Raw genomic sequence first — 13,367 nt, forward strand, 5'->3', positions numbered from 1 at the left:
GTCCTCCAAATTGTTCACAGCTCCTCCAAGGGTAAAAGGGACAAGAAATCCAGGCATGAGATGATGTGGAGTTTGCCTATCAACTGAATCAGGATAACCAAGAGAAGTTGAGACTGTTTGCAATGAATTTCCTTCTGTGGCAACGGAATGTGATCCCGTTGGGTTGGTTTCCATGTTTTGATAGTATCACTTATCACCAAAACACAGAGTAACTGGAAGTGTACTTCTAAATCATCCTCAGGGCTCTATCTGCTGACATGATCAAATACACCCAAATTTCACACATATGCATAGTATCTTCATAAATCATAGGGAAAAAATTAGGCATACAACTTCAATGATTTGAAGTCGCACACACTTGAGCATTTCACAGACGTATACAAAACTAAACAGAAAACAATCAGTGAATTTGTTTAGATCATGTCAATCCCTAATGTAAACCAACACTCACATCCGTGCATTCATATGGGACTAACTAAGAGTGAGCTAACTCCAGCTAAAACACTATTATTGCTGTTTTATTCAGCAATTATGAGAAAACTAGAACTTTCTCATACTGTTTGGCTTGTGAAGGAAACAAAAAGAAAGTGACAAAAACCATACTCTGCGAATTTTTTCCTTTTTAACTTGGGCAAGATTATAGTGATATCGAGGCATTTTCGCATTTTATTTTCCTCAAAAACCAGCATGGAGAATGAAAAGGTGATCAGTTTATTGACTGCCCATCTACCATCTATATCAAATCCAAAGAAGTTTCATATGCTTGATCAGCTTCAAGAATCATAGTGAAAAACACCATTATATTTGAAACAAATGGACAAGAAAATTATTCCTTAGAGCAATCAGCTGAGATAAAAGTACAAAGATCAATCATATAAACACCATTAGCCAATGCTAAAACCAGCCTTATTGATACCTTTGGAGAGGAAAAATTTGCAAGAACAGATGAAGTATGGTTATTATGCAGGTTCTCCTTCAAGCCTTTGCTGGGAATATGTAAAAGCTAAACATTTCTTAGTATGTATAATACTTAGAGAAATTTCTATTCTTCTGGGAACAAATGGTGGTTGCCAAACAAGTATAAAGGTGGGAGCTTTGATTCTATATTGATCAGAACCATATGTAGGAAATCATTGGTTACCCTTTCTCCCCAAACAGTGTACAAATCAAAAGCCAAGAGACCACCTTAAAGTGTTGAAGTTAGCTGTTTTTCTTTTTACCTTTTCATGATAAAGAACAAGGTGGTAAAAGATCTTAACTGTGAACAAGCCCAAGCAGTAGAAAGTACTTCAACCCCACCACCATTCTGAGAAAACTAAGTAACAAAGAATAAAATGCCAAACGCATAAAGTTAGCTGTTTTTACTTGCATGAAGAAGAAATACAAAGAAAAGTGGGATTTCATCCGAGAATCCAAAACCCAAGAAACTGAGAAATCAGAGCTTCAGACCCCATCAAGAATCAAAATCTCTACCACCAACACAAAACAAATCTCCTCTCTTTCTTAAAAAACTCTTCTTTTCACACAAGAGACTCATTAGCCACAAGTTTCCCCAACACTCAAGACACAAAGAGCCATAGAACTTGAAGAACATACGTTATACAAAAAGCCCATTAAAAGCAAGTTAAACACAAAAGCAGGGAAAAATGGGAGTCTATACAGAGATCAGGCAGCGAGATATACATACATGTGTGTGCATATATATGTAGAGAGAGAGAGAGAGAGAGAGAGATAATTAATTATGTAGTATGCATACTCTTTGATGCTGCAGTTCCACTCATTTCTGTTGCAGCCTTTTGAGGGCCCAATTTTTTTCTCTCTTTATCTCTCACACACAACACACACTTCTGATCACTCCTGCCCTCCTTTATCACCTCTCATTTATCTGCTCACACCATCCCTGCAATGATCATCAACAGACAAAATATCTGGATTCTCTCTCTGTTCAAACTCCTGTGCATGGCAGGATTTCCTCAGCGCCATTTTTCATGGGGAAAAAAGAAAAAGGCTTTACTTTTTCAAGACAACAAAGCCAATGTGATGAGAAAGGAGAGTGAAATGGAGTAAGGAAACAACATACTTTTGATACCTGAATCAAACAACTAAAGGGTTTAGGCAAGTAGATTGGAAAACCACACTGTTGCACCAGCAGTGTACTTTTAGTCATTGGATATAGTGACAAATATATACATATGTACATATATACATACATACAAGAGATAGAAGAGTTTTAGAGAGAGAGAATGCAAGCAAGAACAGTATGAAATGATGATGCAAGCAAAATTGGAGGGGTGTTAAAAGGAAGATCTGTTGGGCAGATCTTTGACGAGTTTCTCTGAGTGCATGCAATTACAGAACTCCTTCTCTACATACGCTCTATTTAAGGGCTGTGTGCTTCCACACTTTAAATGGAAATAGAGAATAGGCTAAAATTTATAGGTCATGTGATTTGTATTATCTGTAAGGATCAATTTTCACATAATCATAAATAATTAATATTTTTAATTTCTATCATTGTTTAATAATTAATTCAATATATTAATTTTTGTTAGATTTTCATTTATTTTATGATAAATTAACTAAAATATCATTATAGATTATAAATTACAATTTTACTTATTTTTTAAAAGAAATTAATTTTTTTATTAATTAAATACATAATTCTTCATTATAATTCTTTTCATCTACTTCGTCCAAGTTTTTTACAATTTTTTTTAAAAATACAATAAGGACAAAATTGACAATTCCAAACCTCTAATAAAAAATTACATAATTTTATCAAATATCAGGAAGATATTTACAATTTTTAAATAATAAAGGATATTCATAATTATACCAAAATTTGAAAGAGCTCATTGTAATTTACCCTAATTTTAATCCGTATCTTAGAAGTAAAAAATATCATCAACTATTTTATATGATATTTATAATTTAAAAATAATATTTTATTCTTATCACATTATTTTAATTATATATATATATATTACATTTAACCCATACAAATATAAAAACAATATTAGAAAATGTTGAATGAGTAGTAAATTGAAAGTTTATATAATTTTGTGGTTGTTGTCAACATTTTCTGTCCCAATCCAAACAAAGTGAGGCCAGTTTTGAATTATGGCAAGCAAAGCTCAACACTGAGCCCAGAAATTGACTGGGTATTATCTGGGCTGGTTGAGCATTTACAAGGCCCATTTCATTTTGGGCTTACTATTGATTTAAGAACGTAACACGGTCTTGGGCCCAATTGAGGCCCAACATTGAAATTGCCACAGTTATAGTAATAATTATTCCCCACTCCCCCAAATCACAACCATTCATATTGGGCCCACCTCCCAAGATCGAGCCGATCTTAAGCAACCCAAATTTTCAGTGTTGTACACAATCTTAACTCAAATTACTCTGCAACAAATATATATTATTATAGACGAGAATTCTGTGATCGTACAAATTCTTAAATATTTAAATTTATTCTTTAATTCAGTATAGTAGACGTTGTTTGACTATTATCAGACGAACTATTCGATTTCTCTGACCTAACAGATAGTGGTGGATGGATATTGAATGGGCTTTTAGGAAGTGGAGGGGCAAACACATTATTAACATGGCATACCGTGTGCTACTTGGGGCGTGCGTTTATCACATTTTGAGGGAACGCAACATGAGATGATTTGAGCACACTTCGAGGTCGCCGACTACGTTAGCTAGTTTAATCATATAGGATGTTAGACTACGGATTATTAGCAAAAATCTTCCTACCTCTGTTAGCTCTAGTACACTTTATAGATTATGGTGTATCCCTTGGCCTGTCGAGGGATAACATATCATACGAGCACTGTTGTATTATACCTCCTTTTCCCATTTATGAAATTTACCTTTCAAAAAAAAAAAAAAGTTTACTCTTTACTTTATTCATTCAGTTCAATAAAATTTAGTTATAATAGTAATGTTAATATTTTTTTAATAAATTTATTTAAATATTCTTCAAACTTTCTAAATTTTTGACACTTTTATATTTTTAAAATTACTATCTCATAATTAGTAACCAAATTATTAAAAAAAATATTAATTTTTTAAAATATTTTTTCACACACATCGAATATGCCGTATATACAAGGTTAGTTTATATAAAAAATAAAAAAAGAACATGTATGAGAAATTGGGAGCTTTAAATGGTTTGGTTGAGGATGAATACAAGTTGCACGTGCAATGAGGGAAGGATATTGGTGAGAAGTGCTTATCATCTCAAGAGTAGGAGTTAGGGTTTGTTTGGGAAATGTCAGTACTCAATTAAGGCTCCTTCTCTCCATGCATCAGATTTTGACCTCTCAGCCTTCCAATTCATGTGCACTAACTTACCCAATTTCATTTATTAGGATTTAGGTCATCTATACGACACAATAATTAGGACCAAAACATATATATATATAAGTATCGTTTCTCACAAATATGTTTACATATGTAGTACAAATGATTTCAAGCTGCCCTTGTGCGGCAGTAACATTTTTTTTATGAGAGTGAACGGTTAGATCAGAATATGACGATATTATAAAATGAAATATCAATATAATTACGGCATATAATTGAATAATTGTAATGAAATTGAGTCTAATTTCATGTATTTGTAGGTCTGGATGATATTAGGGGGACGGAGTTGGACATAAATAGTATTTAAAATTTAGTAGTGGCATGACATAATTATGATTTTCCGGTGGCAATGCGAGCCAAACATATAAAGATTGAAGCTTAAAACATCTTAAGAAATGATTGGCTGAGATTGCATATTATAATATTAATGTAATGAAAAAAAAAGGTAAAATTAGTGGATAAGAGGATTGATGGTCACATGGATGTCCCCAAAGGCAGTGTTCATCATCACAAGAACCCCATGTCATTTTAATTGAATTATGGGGTTGACATTGTTATATATAGTATGTGTGTGTGTTTGTGTGTATAGGCTGTCCAAAAAGCCATCTTATCTCCCTCTCATTTCACACACCACACACACACACATAAAGTAATTGAAAGTTGAGGATTCTTCACATCACATATGTTTGTGTGCATTGTAATGAATTTTATATTCAACACTTGTTTTTGATTTCTGTATTGGACTACACGAATGCTGATAAGGTATTGGCCTTTTCATTTATGTAAATATATATATATATATATAATAAAAGTAAGAGAGAATCCCATTCAACACCACCTATAGCTACTTCTCTTTTAAAAAAAATTAAATTCAAATTCAATTTAAATCAATCACAAAACAAATATGATATACTTAATATATGATTGATCGTTTTCTTATTTATACATTAATTATAATATAAATATATTATATTTGTCATATAATTAATTCAAATTCATTAAATTCAATTTAAATTAAAATTTTTAGTCCTCCCTATACTCCTACAAACAAATATATATATATATATATATATTGTCTGTGTGTGTGTGTCCTACCAAAATATGAGACCAATTAATGTTGGACAGCGAAAATGAACACATGGAAAGAGACCCTTTATCTGATTTAGTCTTCTTTTTATGATTTTCATATGAATACCAAGAAAAAGTCATATATATATATATATAGAGAGAGAGAGAGAGAGATGAGAGAGAGAGAGAGAAGGTATTAAGCAATGCATGTAGATGTATATCTGGTACTTGAATTTGAGGTATGAACAGTAGCTAGTTGTAGTATTCGAAATGGATATTGTAGGTGAGGAAGCCATTGAATAGCCTCCTTTTGTACAGTGTTGATATATAGTCCATTGAGCCCACAAATTAAATTTAAACTAACAACCCAAATAATTGTGTTATTGTACAAATAATGAAAAAGATGGAGGAGTTTAGGTCTGACCTAAATCAATCATTATTGAAGAAAAGATATTTAAAATGGAGTGTGAATAGCAAATGAACAGTAAGTAAAAGCGCATCCACCCCCGGCCCACAAAACAAGAAGGAACCATTTTTATTGTAGCCGGCCTGTTGGCCTTCTGAGTTCACAATTCATATAGCAATCACCCAAGAAATTTCATCATCATTTTTCATTCGTTCCCATGCAAATTTGCTATTGCCACTACTCCTAGCTTCTGCAGATTCAGCTTCACCACCGTATCCGTAAACATCTTGGTATCCTCCCCCGTATTTCCCTCCGGTATATCTACGATGTACGACTCCAGCACCACCGTATAAACCTTCCCTGATTCATTCTTGAACTCGTTCACAGAAGTCACCGACCGGTAATTGTTCAGCCGATGCTCGCCGCCCACCACGCGGAAGCTTATTATGTGGCGCTCGTCGTCGAGAATCTCCAGTCTCTCGGTGGAGGTGGCGGCGGGGAGGCCGGAAACAACCGTGACCTCGCGGATGCTGCCGACGCCGCCGTCGCCCGTGAGGCGGCAGCTCTTGATAAAGTGCTTGTAGCGCTGGGGGTTGTCGAAGCGGCGGACGAGGGGCCACACGGCGGCAGCCGGGGCGTCGATGCGCTGGGTGATGAGCGACGTGCATGTGTTGGGCAATGCGTCGAAGGTGTGGTAAGTGCGTATCACATGCTCCAGCTGCGCGTATTCTCCCGGCGTCAGGCCTTGAGGGATTTGAGTTGTGCCATCCATTTCGATTCAAGAAATCACCCCCCAAAGGCAAAGGTAGTAATTCTTGGTTTCGGAGGTTTGGGGGGTGGGGAAAGAAAAGAAAAGAGAAGATAGATATGGAGAAAAAGGGGTGCTATGATTTTTGATTCAAGCTGAAAAGAGAGAGAGCTGGAATAGATGGAGGGTTTTGGAGATGCTTATATACATATATACATATATATATATCAATATTAATAATTTCTATTTTTATATTATCAAAATCAATAAAATATAGTTTCATTCTTGTTTTGATTCGAAAATTGTGGATGGTGTTTAATTAATTTGGGAGGCTTCTACTTAAAATGATCAAAATATCATAATTTCTAATTTTTACTATGAAAACCAGTGTTTTAAACATAATATTTTGTTTAAAACATTTGCAATTTATTATTTGAAATATATATAGTACGAAATACAATATTAATTCACAATAAAACATTGGGGGGGGGGGGGGGGGAAATGTAACAGTGATTGGACGAATTTGCCCTTAGGGGTATGTAATAGTTCCTACAACTATATCTTTGAAGTTGTCATTTTTCCATAAATGGAATTAAGACAAAAATGAACAAGATTTGACACTACTCCTATAAATAGTACTACTCTCCCACAATGTAGGAACGAATATTCACTCTCAAGATTTGGGCACATACACACACACACACATAAATTACCCAATACTAATTAAGGATGATCATTTTAATTGGTTGGATTTGTCCAAAAGTTTGAAAAATGACAAGTTGTGTGGGTGATCAACTTTAGAATGTGTATATATATCCTTTCCAATTTTAGTAAAAAAAGAGAATTTGAAGGTAAAAAATAATAAAGATTTGGAGTTGATGTTGTAATAATTAATTGCAACTCCAAATTTCTTCAATAAACAATGCCTTATTCCACTTTTTTGTGCTTTGTGTTCCATTCTTTTCATGAAAGCAAATCCACTCACCTCAATCCATGGGACCATTTATACATTCATATTAAATGGTAAAACAAATTAATAGGGTTTATTTAATTCTTCTAATTTCATAAATATTCATTGATATATCTTGAGATTAAATTTAAATACGTAAATACATTATGTCTTTTATAAAATTAAATTATTTTTTGAGGGAGTGTTTGTGTAAATTTTTATTATTGAATAAAGGGTGTACTTGTAATTACAATTCCAATCTTAAAGACGTTTGAGGAGATGTCAATGTAAATGAAGAAGGGTAAAATTGGAAAAGAAGAGAAGAAGGGAGCATGGTTGAAAAGGAAGGCGAGGATTGGTGGATCATGTGACAAACTTAACAAACTGACCGCGTGATCTAAACTCCACTTTACAAGATTCCTTTCCCTGGCCCCACTTTTACCCTTACCCTCCCTCCACTCCACATTATTATATATATATATAATAAATATTTTTTTATATTATAAAATAAATTATATAATTATAAATATTTATTATTTTTTAAAATAACTATCTTTCTATATATAATTGTCACAAGAGAATATTTATTTGTTAGATAATTATTAAATTAAGGTATTTTATAATTTTTTTCAAGAAAAAGGGGTATAGCTAATTTTGGAGGAGTCTGTTATAATTGATTATGTATTATAAATAAAAATAAAATATAAAAATTAATGCTTATATTTTTAAAAAATATTAATTTAAGGGTATTATTTATGTGCCAAAAACGTTAACATAGAGGTAGCATTGATCGACATATATGAGTGAAATATACAATTACAGCTTTTTTCAAAATATTTAAAATAAAATCAATTAAATTAAAATAAATAAAAAAGAAAGGAACACTTTGCGTTGAAGTAATGAAGCATGAAAAATTAAAATAAGAATGTAAGAGTTGGAAGGATTTTAGTGACAAAAACCCCAAAATGTGTTGGTATGCAGAAATCAGGAGACGCCATTTCATCATCATCATCATCATCATTCGTATTATAATATAACAATACATAATTAAATTAGTTACCTCTTTCATTTAATTTCATCTTCATTCACCAATCAATTCGTATCACATCTTAAATAATTTATACTTTATGGGTATAATCCTAATTTTGTATAAAAAAGATTATTTTACCCTTTAAATACTTCAAAATTGCAATTTTACTTAGAAGACCCGCCCCTTTTTAATGGGTTTGGGTCGTTACTCGGATCGGGTTCAGCGACCGGCCTCCGACAACCCGAGACACGTGGCGGACAGCGATTGGATGACATGAGCCCCCTTTGTACAGTACAAATATCCCGTACTCGGTGCATTTATGGTACACCATTTTTACTAATATCTTTATTTAGATTATTTTAGTCATTGTTTCTAAAAAAATAGCCTCAAATTAACTAGGAAGCGGTGTGATTATTTATTCATAATATAAGGGTTATTTTTTATATTAAAAATTTGATAAGAAAAATTTGATATTTTTACATATCACAGAGAGTCAAAATAAATTGAATCCAATATAAATATGTGGATGTGTGTAAATGGGTTTTACAAATAAAAATCCCAGGAAATTAAGATTAGGGAGCCATTAGAGACTTGGTATGGGGCAAGCCCAAGTAATAGAATGGGCTAAACTTTTTGGATATATGATGTAGAAAAGAAGGGTAAGTTGCATGATGTAGGAATCAAAATACTAAATTGACCTTGCATGATGTCCCCTTATGAAAAGGTATTTGTTACTATATTTAATCATAGGAATTAAGAAAAGTGAGAATGGTTTTAGATTTTTTAGAATAATGTGTATAACTAGGTACAACATATATATAGTCGAGTCATTTGGTGTATTCATTTTGAGATAGTATTAAATATATAAATCCTAAAACGCCATATATATGTGATCAGACGTCATGCATATGCTATCCATCAGAATTAATGGATTGGCTTCAAAAACCCTCAATTTAGTTCTTCAGGAAAGACTATATATTGTACGTACACTGCAATAAAAAATAGGTATAATTACCCTAATTTTTCTGATATTTAGTGTAGTTATATATAATTTTTTTGTAATTAAAAATTTTATATTTAATACTTTTTATATTGTTTTTGTCTAACAAATAAATCCCCGTTAATTTACATCACATTATATAATAAAACATTGACACATATTCACGAAGTTAATAATAAAATTTACATTAGACTAATGTGACTATATAATTCAAATAGTTTGACATTTTTGACGCCGTGAGCCCATATGAATTATCAATTACACCTCACCATTTTACTTAATATATGTACACACATTCACAAACACTCAAACATATATATATATATATATATATATATAGAGAGAGAGAGAGAGAGAGAGAGAGAGAGAGCAAACACACACAAGATCACATGATCAGTGCGCTCTTTCTTCTTGTCTTGTGAATAATTAATAATAATAATAATGGGGATGAGGAAATGCTCAGAGTGTGGGAGAAGTGGTCACAATTCAAGAACTTGCAGACTTAGGGTTTTGGGAACTAGTCATCAGCTGTTTGGTGTGGAGTTAGTACTCAGTAATAGTAAGTAATAATAATACTCATCATCATCTTGGTATTAGTTTAGTCCTCATCATCATAAACCTACCACTACTAATGCTTATATTTCGAGGAAAAAGGGTACGTGTGATAGCCATTTCTGCAGCAGCTTGGGAAAGGCGACTGGAGAGGGATTTCCACAACTTCTACTCAACTTGCTACCCATCCACAAAACTATTTTCTTCCTCAAAATAATCCCAATCAAAATTTTGTGGGTAGCACCTTTTCTGGCATTCCCACTTCTTCCCTACCAAAACATATCCTATAGCCATATATAACACATACATAGAGAGGGAGCATGGGAGAGATTCTCCTAATGCTCCACTTACTATCCATCTATTACATTCATATCTGCAGCCAAGGGCCAAAAAAGTTACATCATAATTTGGGCATCTTGGACTATAAATGCAAGAAGTTAAAAACTTCTTGTTTACAAGCAAATGAGCCGTTGGTCTTGGTAATCTCAGCATTTGTACAGCATTAGGTTCATGAAGTAAATGTAGGTGATACATAACAAAACTCTACAAGTTGACGATACATAAATGGTTAAAATGACAATGTGAAAAGGATTTGTCTCGATTAGCTGAAGACTATTTTACAAGAATGGAAAGAATACAAAAGGAAATCACAATACCAGTAGCATTATCCCGACTCAAGGTGATGCTTCGGATTGTTAGCAGCTCTAGCAGTTAGACTAACTCCTAGCAAGTCTTCAGGTTTGTACTTGTTTGTCTTTCTCTACTTGGACTTATAAGAGAGATTGTATGGATGCGCTGCTAGAAGAACACATAAAAAGTCGTTGAACTAATCAACCTTTCGTCCAATTATATTTACACATCAAAAACTTTCAGAGGGTAAAATGTATGGTTCATTGTATTGTCATCCTTCATGCAGCAACAGATCCTTCGATATAAGAGCAATTCTCTGTTTAGCACTATCTGTACGGAGATTTTCACCTCTAAATCCCAGCTGGAGTCAGAACCATAGAGAAATAACATATTAAAAAACAAGCATAGGTAAATTGAAAGATTCCGTTAGAGCCAAATAGAAAATTCAACGTTAAGGAACCTGTGTAGAGTGTGATGATTACCTCAGTTTGACTGTCGGGTGAGAACCATCTTAAAAGCACGCCAAGGTGCACAACAGCTGGTATTAACTTGAAAAGCAATGGAGTGGTTACCTGCGGAAAAATATAGTTCTCAATGCTCAAACTTTGTTATATTGAAAGAACATTGGCCTTTTGCCAGACTTGAATGTCTTGGATTGACTTGCAAGATCAAAGAAATAGTTTGAAGGAACCATAATGAATTAATTATAGCACGTCACTTCAGAAGAGTTTGTACCAGACTGAGAGCTGTTGTTCCAAGAAGCAGCAAGTACACCTTCCCCTGCAAAATTTAAAAAGAAATGAAAAATGGCAAAAAGCATGAAACATGACATATCGCTTCATGTGCTTGTCATAGTGTTCACACCCAAACAAATAATTCTAGCTGACAGAATATGACGTGGTGACCATTAAAGTAAGCGATTTCTTTCTTGTATGCTAAATACATAAAACTTTTGAAATGGGAGATTAAGAAGACAGCCGGTTAAATTGTACTAGACAAAGTTGAAGCATTTACCTCAACAAGACGGAGATTAGAAGCACGACTGAGCAGCACAAATGCAAATTCCCCTATTTGTGCCAAAGACATCCCAACCTACATGGCGCAGAAACCAGAGCTCAGTTGTAATGAACACATCTATCGGCAAATTATAAAATGTGATATAAACAAGTTAGCTCTTACAAGAACTGAAATTTTGTTGCTGTAGCCAAATCCCTTGACAACCAAAGAAATTACAGCAGTTTTAACAATGACCACCAGTATAACTGATGCCAGCAAGATGTCAACATGATTCCACAGAAAATGAACATGGATCAGCATCCCAATGCTAGCCAGGAAAAGAGCGGCAAATAGGTTGCGTATAGGTTCAACCTGCAACAACAATAAAAGAAGACCCATGTGGAACCACGAAACACAAATTACCACAAGACGTCATGTTGTTCAGGGAAATATACCTGGAAAAACCTGATTCCATAAGTGCAAATACACAACATGAATCTAGTTAGTTTTGTCTCTACAATGAAAGAAGTGCTAAAAGTAATCTTACTTGTTCAAGCGTATGCTGAGCAAGATCAGTTGTTGATATCATCACTCCCGCAGCGAATGAACCCAATTCAAGACTAAGGCCAAGCTTGTCACTACACTGAAACCATATACATCGTTAGATATTTGGTTCAGTGAATATAAAGAGCCCATTCATCAGACACTGGACATATGGAATTATTTGAAGCAGAAGGGAAAATGTTCTTCTGTACAATGTAGACACGAACAGCACAAAAGCACACACACCATGCGCACATATATGTGTGTGCGCATTTAGACACTAAAATAATTCAAAGAGATTTGAACAAATGGAAATGACACCAACCCAGGCTACGAGTAGACAAAATGCAACTGAGGCCAATTGATAAAGTTCATTGGTCTGCGAAAGAAGACAAATATAGCACAGTAAGTTATGACCAATTAAAGCGTCCTGTTCACACTAGCTCAAGACAGACATTATCTCTTTAAAATTATGTCAGTTGACTCTAGAAAACAAAGCAAAAGGAAACACAAAAAACCTGAGAAAACAAAACCTTACCTGAGATGACAAACTTATCATAAGTTTCAGGAACCAAGGCACACAGGTCCGCGACATAATCGATAAAACTGCCAAGAAAGCCAGCAATACCACCAACCTGGCTGATAGATTAATCAGTGTGATGCTTAACAAGTTGATATAATGCTTAAGAAGTAGATTAATTAGTCTGTCAACTTGTTCAAAGCAGCTAGAAAAGTTTCTTTTTGAAGAAAATGCATATTCCTTCAAGGAACCACTACATGATTTGCATTCATCTTCACATGTTTCTGGGGAAGGTCCTATTCTTCATAGCATGCCAAATCATGAGTGAATGGATAAGGAAAATTTTGAGACATGCTAAAGCTCTCAAAAAACTGAAAAAGAACAAACCCTTTCACTATGAACTCAAGCGTGCAAGACAAGAAAAGAAACAAAATACCATAGATTTTTCTTTTATTGACCCAAAACCAAAAGTAACTAAACAAAATAAAAGCTGATAAACAAAGATTCTCCGTTGTATCCAAATTCTAAGGGTTAACTGAATTCTTTTGAAACTC

General features: G+C 33.8%; 2 protein-coding genes across 3 annotated transcripts in view; both read right to left on the reverse strand.

Moving 5' to 3' along the window:
• On the reverse strand, positions 5,699–6,774 carry LOC105176038 (abscisic acid receptor PYL2-like). The gene has a single exon (XM_011098750.2). The coding sequence runs from the start codon at positions 6,615–6,617 to the stop codon at positions 6,051–6,053; it is 567 nt and encodes a 188-aa protein (XP_011097052.1). The 5' UTR covers positions 6,618–6,774; the 3' UTR covers positions 5,699–6,050.
• LOC105176122 (K(+) efflux antiporter 6) overlaps positions 10,567–13,367 on the reverse strand; it is a 6,887-nt gene continuing 4,086 nt past the window's right edge. The window contains exons 13-20 of one of the 2 annotated variants that reach the window (XM_011098869.2): positions 12,832–12,928; positions 12,619–12,672; positions 12,298–12,393; positions 11,934–12,122; positions 11,769–11,846; positions 11,490–11,534; positions 11,237–11,326; positions 10,567–11,115 (exon numbers count right to left, since the gene is read on the reverse strand). In XM_011098869.2, coding sequence (XP_011097171.1) covers positions 11,026–11,115; positions 11,237–11,326; positions 11,490–11,534; positions 11,769–11,846; positions 11,934–12,122; positions 12,298–12,393; positions 12,619–12,672; positions 12,832–12,928 — 739 coding nt within the window. In that variant the 3' untranslated portion in view covers positions 10,567–11,025. The remainder of the gene's footprint in view (positions 11,116–11,236; positions 11,327–11,489; positions 11,535–11,768; positions 11,847–11,933; positions 12,123–12,297; positions 12,394–12,618; positions 12,673–12,831; positions 12,929–13,367) is intronic. The other variant, XM_020696803.1, reaches the window with a different exon arrangement.

This window comes from Sesamum indicum, linkage group LG1, assembly GCF_000512975.1.
Source record: "Sesamum indicum cultivar Zhongzhi No. 13 linkage group LG1, S_indicum_v1.0, whole genome shotgun sequence".
In the NCBI taxonomy this organism is placed as follows: Eukaryota; Viridiplantae; Streptophyta; class Magnoliopsida; order Lamiales; family Pedaliaceae; genus Sesamum; species Sesamum indicum.

What these genes read in the sequence shown, in the direction of transcription:
- LOC105176038 (XM_011098750.2), bottom strand. Translation starts at nt 6,617, where the DNA reads ATGGATGGCACAACTCAAATCCCTCAAGGCCTGACGCCGGGAGAATAC.